We start from the raw sequence: 9,580 nt of genomic DNA, 5'->3' as shown, positions 1-9,580 counted from the left end.
CTCCAGCCTTTGACCTATGCATGCAATGGGCAGATTGCATACACAATAGTGTACACGTTTGAAAAATATGGTCGACATTTTACACTTTCAAATGGTTTCCATTCCTCTATCATTTGCACAAAATAAACGCTTCCTCTAATCAGTACCTGTGCACTTGATAACAGGTCTATTTTCTTTATGAAATATTTGTAGAACCTATTTCTGGATCTCCTGGATCGTTTGCATTTAACTTCTGGAAAACTGCAGAAATATCACGATTCAGTCCCAGGCAGAATCTTGCACAGGCCCCTAAAACATGCAAACAAATCAGACAGTAAAGAAAAGAAAAGCTTGAGTCTTAAAAATATGATTCAAATATTAATAAAAAAGCCAAAGTGACAAACCATAAATCAAGGATGCGAGTCAATTAAAGGTAGATATGATGGACAGCTTTTATTTTCTGATATTTTAATTTAACAAAGTGCTACATTCCATTGGTACAATATGAGCAGTAGTTCTGGTTTGGAATAGAAAACCACAGGAAAGCACAAGGGACTGCTGTTAGCACTTTATGGAAGCCATGCAGTCCAAAAAAAAAAAAAAATCGAATCGAAGGTGAACATCCAGCTATGATAGACGTTTTAAAATCAGCAGCTGTACAGTGAAGGTACGTTTTGTCATGACAAGAACTGCACATCAAGCAGGCCTGCTCCTCCCATTTGAACCAAAACTTTAAACAGTGAAACTCTTTTGTGATGCCTACAATAAATTGTGGCTTGTGCTAGCATAAAATTCCTAACCAGGCATCCACTGAGTAACAGAAGCAAGCTACCTGCCTTGTGCCAAACAAAGGGATCATTGCCCTGTGGTTACGACTGGGCCGACGGTTTCATGATACACCCCTATTTTCGGAGGCTGACAGTCCACTGTTGCAAAGTAGGGCCAGAAACAAGTGCAGTTGTTATATTTTTTTTAAAAAGCAGTTTAAAAAAAAAGAAGTGGTTTATTTTAAGACTAAGTACAAATAAAATCAAGAAAGCCTTAAGAGACGGGAGGTTTCAGCTCTTATATAGGGTGACCAGATGTCCTGATATTCAGGGCTTTGTCTTATAGAGGCGCCTAGTACCCTGCACCCCCTGTCCTGATTTTTCACACTTGCTATCTGGGCACCCTACTCCCACAGGACACGACTCCCACCCAGCCTGCATCCCGATTATTTCAAACGGATTTGTCCAGCTACTGGTGAAAGCCAGGTTGCTGTCTGGGAAGCAATTTTAAAGTCCTCTGAAGTCCTTCCGCTGTCTGCCTTTGGATCAGGCCCTAGATGGACATGCAGTTAAACGGTGCGTGCATACCGAGGGCCAGCTCCACCTCCGATTGACTTCAACGGGCATTGGATCAGGCCTGGCCTCCTTTCCAAAGACATTCCAAAATGATTTTTCACTGGCAGCCTAATAATAGGCCTGGCCATTGTCTCTACTTGTCTATGCAGAGGGAGAGCTGGATCAGAAGATCCAGGTCGCAGCTGAATTCTGTGGCATGCTCCTCATCAGAGGAGAGGCTCTCCAAGCAGCTGTCTATACCAGTGCTGCTAGAATCTGCATTATGTTGCGCTGCATGCCTGCAGCCCTCCCGAGAGGATGGTTTTGCCCAGACACTGCGAGCCTGGCTAATGACAGCCCCATTCCTGAGGGATGTCAAGGGGCCCAGAACAAAAGCATAGAGGGACCAGCCCTTTCTGTGGATGTCCCTGTATCTGCCGGACCGGGGCTTTCCCTTCAAACGCTATGGAAGGCTATGCCACTTGCCTCCTCTCCAGCACCCTGTGGGGGAGGAGGAGATTAGCTGGAAACTCTGAGCCTCATTCAAAGCCCACTGATGTCAATGGGTGTCTTTCCATCGACTTCATCGGTCTTTGGATCAGGTCCTCTTGAGCATCACCTGACAGTTTCATAGGCCCTCTGCTGCTTCCCACAGGCGGATGCACCCCGGCCCCCAGAGGGACCACAATGGCTGACATTTAACATGACCAGGAAGCGTAGCGCATCTCAGCGAGCTTGGCATTTCCTGCTACGGCAGCTCATGTCTCACCATAACAGGGCCACTGAACAATTTGTATGGTGGGGGTGCCGAGAGCCATGGAACCAAACTGCAAACCCTGCATATAATGGAAACCACTTCAAGCCAGGGGGGTGCTGCAGCACCTCCCACACCCCTACTTCCTGCACCTAAGTGCTGTTTAACCACTGGGAAGTTTGCATTTAACTGTCAGACCCTACTTCAGACACAGCTGTTACAGCCCTGTGGTTAGCACATGTGCCTGGCACAGGCAGAGTGAATAAAATCCATGATAGTACTGAGCTGTTCTTGGCTGTCAAACACACCAGGACAGACAAGGAGAGAGAAATGCAGCTGTTTCATTTACATGCAGCTTCATCATTTCCGCAGGCAGCCTTCCTTTTAATTTCTTATGAACTTAATGACAGTGGGGAAAAAAGAGAAACGGTTGAGCGTACAAAGTTAGCATTTCCCAAACTACGGCTTTATTAGCACAACAAAAGGCCAGAGTGGCTGGCTAGCAGCTTTTCCAATCCAACAAGCTGACATCCCCAGCTGAGGGGCCCTGGCCACAGCAGCGTTATTTACATTCCTAGCACTGGGATCCCCTCCACCCCCATGCTTCCTCTTTTCCTGCTCAGTCAACACAGGCTACAAATCTACTGCAGAGCCCCACACCGCTGTTACCCCTTGTGAACAGTCACTAGCCGCAGCACAATGCAGAGGCTTTCCTTGCAGACAGCCCTGCTGATTCCCAGCCGTTTGGGTCTCACTGAGTTTTCCCGAGTCCTCTGACTCTCATCTCCCCCAGCAGCTCACCTTCCCGCTACCAGCTCAGATCTGTCTTCCGGGGCGTCGCCGCTGGCAAAGAGCCCAGTGAGACCAGTTACTAACCTTGCTGCTCCTAAGTCAGTTACACCCACTCCTACAGAACGGTTCATGCCCTTAGCCCATACGTTCTTCTTTTGCCTCCCCCTTTAAGATGGGAGAAAAATTTCCACAAATATCCAACAGTTGCCTGTATAGCCTCTTGCTCCCAGCCTGCTAAAAGCTGATTCTGGCTGAGACAACGTTAATTAAGCTGAGCCGGGATGAAAGTCACTCTGCTGAAGGCTTCGCTTCCCACTTCAGACCTGGCCACGAGCCTGGCCAGGTCCTCAAAGAGACCAATGAAAAGACCTCCCTATTACCAGAAGCCCCAGCTGGAGCGGGTAGTTAGCCAGCAAAGCTCCTCATTTCGTCAATGTGGCAATACCCCAAAACCATCTTTCCTCCTCCAAGCAACTTGAGAGAGAGAGAAGGAAAGAGTGGGCATTCATTCCAAGAGGAAATACTTCTCCTACCTAGGACTGATCCCTAGCTCTGAGAGAAAGTGGCTTTAACCATTTGTTATAAGAACAAACAACCCTGCCACTGGATTTAAACTGCATTTAAATAAATGCTATATGTTTCCCGGGTGGATTTAGGCAGGATCCTTGAGATCCAGACCTCATGGACAGAGACACCTCAGAGCACCAGTGAGAGGCAGAGTAGCAAGTGGCAACAGAACAAACATCCCTAGCCTGATTCTTGCTTGCATATTTATACCTGCCTCTGGAAATTTCCACTACATGCATCTGACGAAGTGGGTATTCACCCACGAAAGCTTATGCTCCAATACATCTGTTAGTCTATAAGGTGCCACAGGACTCTTTGCCGCTTTTACAGAATAAACAGGTGATTGCTGCCAGGGGATCTGGGACTGCCTAGCAAGGCAGGAAGACCAAAGACCCAGGGGTGGAAGACAAAAGTCTATCTGGAGGTATTGGGAGGGAAAGTCTGTCCCAGAGGGGTGCTTGAAGGAAGACACTCTCCAGGCGGACCCCAACATTTTGTTGGAACTGGCTCTGTTTAGCCTTAGTCCACCTCTATTTTCCACGTGTTTGTTGAGAAATCCCTGACTCACCATACAGAGCTGTCAGATTGGAAGACTCATCAATAGGCGCATTTCAAATCCTGCTGGTGCCTTCTTTCACTCTCAAGGGAAACCACCGTAACATGGGAAAGAGATACTGCAAAGAACCTCGGTTTGAGTGAGCAAACTTGTTATTACACATCACATTTGTGATGACATTCTGCAGTCCACTGGCCCTCCATTTCCAGAGGAAGAGCTATCACTATCCCAGAGAAGGAATCCAATTTTTCCGGTTCGCACTGTATCCACTGGTTGGTGCGTGAGCTGTTTTCTGCAGTCAGCAGCCAGTCAGATTTTCAAAGCATAAGCCTCAGCTTTGCACACATAATCATGTGCCCATGCAGTGTTTGATCACTATCACCTGTGCATGCCAACGATAGAATTTACATACTCAAATGATGCTGGCCCCCACAGGGTGGAGGGTATGGGCAGGGTGATAGGGCAGAAGTGGGACCTCCCTGTATCTCTGGCTTCTGTACCATCCTCACAAGCCATTGGTGTAACTTTCAGGGCTTTGCTATGTCGCATCTTGGCAATTAGCCGGTCCTTTTCACCTTTACAAAGAATTCAATCATACCCTGACTATTCTTCAAGCACGTCTCTCATACTTCTTTCAAAGGTTTAGAGGGATCGATCTAGATAAACGAGCAGCCTCCTGACCTTACTTGACTCATCTTGTCTCCTCGACTCATAGTAGCTTTAGTCACGGTTCCCTGGAATAGGGGCAATTTCCAGCTTGGGAATAAGGATTTTTGCATCAGTGTAATATGGCTGCAGAATGAAGCAGCCATCTCACTGCACGCCAGAGCAGAGGAAATAAGGGGCCTTTTTTTAAAAAAACCCACAAAACATGGCACATATTCTGGGCTGAAACAACCGACCGACCAACCAGCTCAGCAGCAATGCCCCTTCTTTCCTGTCCAGTTCCAGAAACATGCTTTGCTAATTCCCTGTGTAATTTTGAGATCATCTGTACATGTTGATTCTGCTCACGCTTGCTGATGAAATGACCAGTAAGGCCACTTTCCCCCAGCCTGAGCTATCTGTGGCTGCATGTATTACAGCTTTGATTGCCTTTCCACTGATGGCCACACACACCCCGTCCTAAAACCTTTTTAAGCTATGGCTGCCTTCACTCCAGCCTCAGCTGCCTTCTGGCCTGTGCCCACATGTTCCCAATCTGACCCCATTCCACCCAAAACCACACATGCTGCAGCCCTGACTGCCTTTTCTGTTTGGCCACATGTATCCCAGCCTTGACTTCCCTCCCCACTGATGGGGCCTTTGCTATCTATGACCATATGTAGCCCAGCCATGACTGCCTACCCATCTCCAGCCACATGCATGGCAGCCTTGTGCTGGCACGACTTCTAAACCTGATCTGAATCTGGTCCAAAAAAAAAATCTATCGGCCACAGGTGAGGTCCTCCTCAGCACTCAAGAGGAGGAGAGCTGCTTTTGGATGAGCCGACAGCGTGTGCTTCATTTGCCATCCCTACTGCATCCCACACACTACCTGCTTTCCTGATCAATCAGATGGCAGGACACAGCCACAGCATTATGCAGCTTCCATGATGCAGAGGGCCACAGGTGTCTGTGACGCTTATAACAGCTAGTTACCAATTGTGAAAAGAGACAGACACTCGATTATTATTTCTCTAGTACCGCTAAGAGGGCAGAGCTCTGCATGACAGGTGAACCACACCAAACAAATAATCAGACAAGCCCCTTAAGATGCAAACGCTCCAGCCTGCTTTTCCATTTCTTTTGCCTGCTTGATATTCCAACGGCACACTGAATAAAAGCTAAGAGATTCATGCAAAGAGCATCTTAGCATTTGTCAATGTGCGTGTGGTGGCATTTGTTGTGCTGTTATAATGCTGGTGAAAACTGCACTGAATATTTAGGCTGGCAATCATGTTTTGTTGCCATTTCCATATGTTTTCCCTAAACATGGAACACAGTTAAAAGGAGGATTTTTTTAAAAGGACAAGGGAAATTGGGGCAAGGAACGTACAAATGAGCCTATTATTATGTCCATAATTGGACTGTACTTGGGCATCTCCCTGTTGACAAGGGAGGTGGTTCAAGTGTGTAGTTTGTTAATTAAGCAGAACAGCTAATTTTAGCATTGACAAACTCTAGCTCCGGTAATATAACATTTACAGTTAACTAATTGGACAGAAGTCATTCTCGGTGAAGGTTTCCATCCTGAAATTAGGTGACAGCAATAATTATGATTAGTTACCATCAGCTGGAACAAAAACATTACACTGTGATCAACACAAAGTCGCCATCCATTAGAATCAGCTCCAGCTGTAACAACACGTATTCTGTATTTCAATGAGGAGCACTGTGTGAATGTGTAATCTCACTACTGTATAAAACCAAACATCATTGCGCATTACATTTAGAATACAGCATGCCTGTTTTGCCAGGATGTAAAAACCACTACACAGTGGCACATGGTGGCTGATAGCAGTGATGCAACACAAATGCCTTCCTTTTGCTCCCTCCTCTCCCCTTGCCCCCGAAAAAGTCACTGGATATCACAACGGCTCTGCAGTCGGGTTCAAAATTCATCTTCAGAGCTATCAGCTAAGAGCATTACTCGATCTTGCATGCTGTTAAATTCCCTCTGCTAAGGAAAAGAAAAGCTTAGAGTCAATTACATGGGCAAAACCTTTCAATTCCTTCACCTGCCCCTCCCCCACTATAATTAATATAATCTAGAACAGTGGCCCATTTCAACCCAAACACACAATGATGCTCCACAGTTAGCTTGTATCTACTTTATGAACCACAAATGGGAACAGGAGAGTGGTCAGGAGAGCAGATCTGGGTTTTCTTTACATTTGCTGTACCTTTCTTTTATGCCTTTTGGAGCCGTTTCTCCTTCGGCGATTCATGATCTTAATGCTGTAGAGCGCTCCCAGGATAAACAGGGCTCCAGCTATTCCAACCCCCACAGGAACCAGCATCCCAGACATGTATCCCGCCTACATGAAAAGGAGACAATCACAGCAATACTAAAGAGGCAAGCAATTCAAGATGGTCCTTTCTCCACTAGCGTAAGACTGCAGTGTATTTCTATGCTTTATTTTACAGTATGTTCCCAAACACAACCAAACACCCTTGAAAAAGTGGGAAGGGCTCAGAACTATTTATAACACCACCTTGCTCTTATATCATGCTTTTCAGCAGTAGCTCTCCGAATACTTTATAGGAGAGGTATCATTATCCCTTTTAAAATGCATGCAGATGCAACAATATAAATTGTCTAGCCTTCAGGTATACACATTTATCAGCCTCAGCTTTCGCATAAGAACATAGGAGCTGACAGACTAGACCAGACCTGAGATCTTCTCCCGTTCCTGACTCTAATAGTAACCAGAGCCAGCTGCTTCAGAGGAGGGTGTAAGAATGCTGCAGAAGGCAGAGGTGGGATAATCTGCCCCCCACATCAATTTTTAGTGAAAGCAAGATAATTTGCTATATAGCCTAAGATGAGGCTCTTTGCACGATACCTGGCCTATTGAGGTGTTTGTACTGTGCTCAGCACTATAGGATCTGAAGATTAGGCACAGACTAAATGAGTTTCAGACAACATCAACCCCCTCCCATGTTTTAAATCCCTGCCTGAGCCAAACTTCTAAAGCAGGGGTGGCCAACCTGGACCTGAGAAGGAGCCAGAATTTACCAATGTACATCGCCAAAGAGCCACAGTAATATGTCAGCAGCCCCCCATCAGCTCCCCTGCCCTGCTCCCAGCGCCTCCCGCCCACCGGATCAGCACCTCCCTCTCCCTCCTCGCACCACCTGATCAGCTGTTTCGTAGGGTGCAGGAGGCTCGGGGGCGGGGGAGGAGCGAGGGCATGGCAGGCTCTGGGGAAAGGGGCGGGAAGGGGTGGGGTGGGGGCAGGGCCTGTGGCAGAGCCAGGGGCTGAGCCGTGAGCACCCCCCGCACATTGGAAAGTTGGGGCCTGTAGCTCCAGCCCCGGAGCTGGTGCCTAGACGAGGAGCCGCGTAGTAACCTCTGAAGAGCCGCACGGGGCTCCGGAGCCGCAGGCCGGCCAGCCCTGGTGTAAAGGGTCAAGTTCCATTAAAACCTCTGGGTTGAAGTCACCACTGTCATATGTGGCTGCAACTCCACTGACACCACTGGAGTTACCTGTGTACGTCAGGGTGAATTTGCCCCTTTGCCTGTTTAAGGCTGGCTGGGGTTTAGAGTTGGAATGACTCTTCGCTCACTCCCAGCCTGTGACCAGCTGTGCTCCAAAGGCTGCACAGGGACACTGAATAACAAAGGATTTGACAACAGTTACCACCGTTCTGTACTCTTCAGAAAGGAAATAAATGAGGCACTGGATTGCAAATGCTGTGGGCAAGTGGCGCAGTGTCACTGTTAACAGGGGACCGTGGGGGAGAGAAAAAAGCCTGGGTTGTAGGCCTATAACTAATTGTGTGCCTAGACGGGCACGTCAACAGGCCCATTGCATGTTGAACACCACACCCCTGACATGAGGTGTGCCTAAATCAGAGCACAGAAATAAAGGGGCCTGGGCTTACGTGAGCTCAGGGTAGGGAACAATTGGCCAGGAGCTTCAGTTCTCTTATGGAATCACGGCCATTTCTTTGCACTCCCTGGTGCGTGGTTAATTGTGCGCTGCCGTGTGCTTAAAATGCATTCTTTGAAACTGAAGTCCCACTCAGCCAGGGCTAACGTCACCCTCCACTCAAAGGCCTTCTGTCCCACTTAGTTGGAGACTGGTCCTACGTTGAGCAGGGGGTTGGACTAGATGACCTCCTGAGGTCCCTTCCAACCCTGATATTCTATGATTCTATACGCTAGGCTGGGTCTGTGCCTGTGTGTGAACACATGCGTGTGCATGAGGAATAGCTGTTGTACAAGGATGTTGGGGGATGTGAGTACACACGTGTGTGCGTAGTGTCTGTCATTGTGCAAACATATGGCTGCAGAGAACAATGGTCATCCTCCATTTTGGAAGGCGGGGTTCTGGACTGCAGAGAACAGGACACACTGGCTTGGTGCAGGCTCTCATTGCTAGGCTAATACCTACATAGAAATAATTAGGCTGTTAAATACAAGCTCTCCATTCTGTAATAAGGAGGACACCACGTAGACGGGGGCCACACTGGCATTGGCAGGGAGTCTCTGCAATGCCTACTAAAGCTGGGCAAACAATGGATATTTCAGTTTGCTGGAAATTCTGGGGGAGGGCGAATTGTTTCAGGTCAACCCAAAATTGAACATTATTAAAATTTAGGGCAAATGAAAAGGTCAGGACAAAATGCTTCATCTAGAGTGTTTCGTTTTGATTTCAAGTCTCCCCGCCCTGTTTTAAAAATAAAATTGAAGGTAATTTTGAGAGAAAAAGTTGCTTTAGATCAGAAGTGTCAAAACAAAACTTACAATTTTTTCCCCCAACTGAAATAAGTCACCAAAATCAGCACGAATTTGCTCAATATTCTGCTCAACCTGGATCGGCTGTTTCCACCAGTACAATGTTTTGGCTGAAAAATTTTGCCCAGACAGGACCAGGAGGAGGGAGGTGCTGTGGACATGGT

The 9,580-nt window shown here is 47.3% G+C and overlaps 1 protein-coding gene across 4 annotated transcripts in view; it reads right to left on the bottom strand.

Moving 5' to 3' along the window:
- Positions 1-406: 406 nt before the first annotated feature.
- ARMH4 (armadillo like helical domain containing 4) overlaps positions 407-9,580 on the bottom strand; it is a 109,151-nt gene continuing 99,977 nt past the window's right edge. For all 4 annotated transcript variants that reach the window (XM_084632455.1, XM_084632454.1, XM_084632456.1 and 1 more), the window contains exons 7-8: positions 6,856-6,990; positions 407-6,632 (exon numbers count right to left, since the gene is read on the bottom strand). In XM_084632455.1, coding sequence (XP_084488581.1) covers positions 6,564-6,632; positions 6,856-6,990 — 204 coding nt within the window. In that variant the 3' untranslated portion in view covers positions 407-6,563. The remainder of the gene's footprint in view (positions 6,633-6,855; positions 6,991-9,580) is intronic.

Source organism: Lepidochelys olivacea (assembly GCF_965140295.1).
Source record: "Lepidochelys olivacea isolate rLepOli2 genome assembly, chromosome: 6".
Lineage (NCBI taxonomy): Eukaryota > Metazoa > Chordata > Testudines > Cheloniidae > Lepidochelys > Lepidochelys olivacea.
The sequence above is the reverse complement of the archived record's forward strand: the minus strand, read 5'-3'. Positions and strand labels throughout refer to the sequence as shown.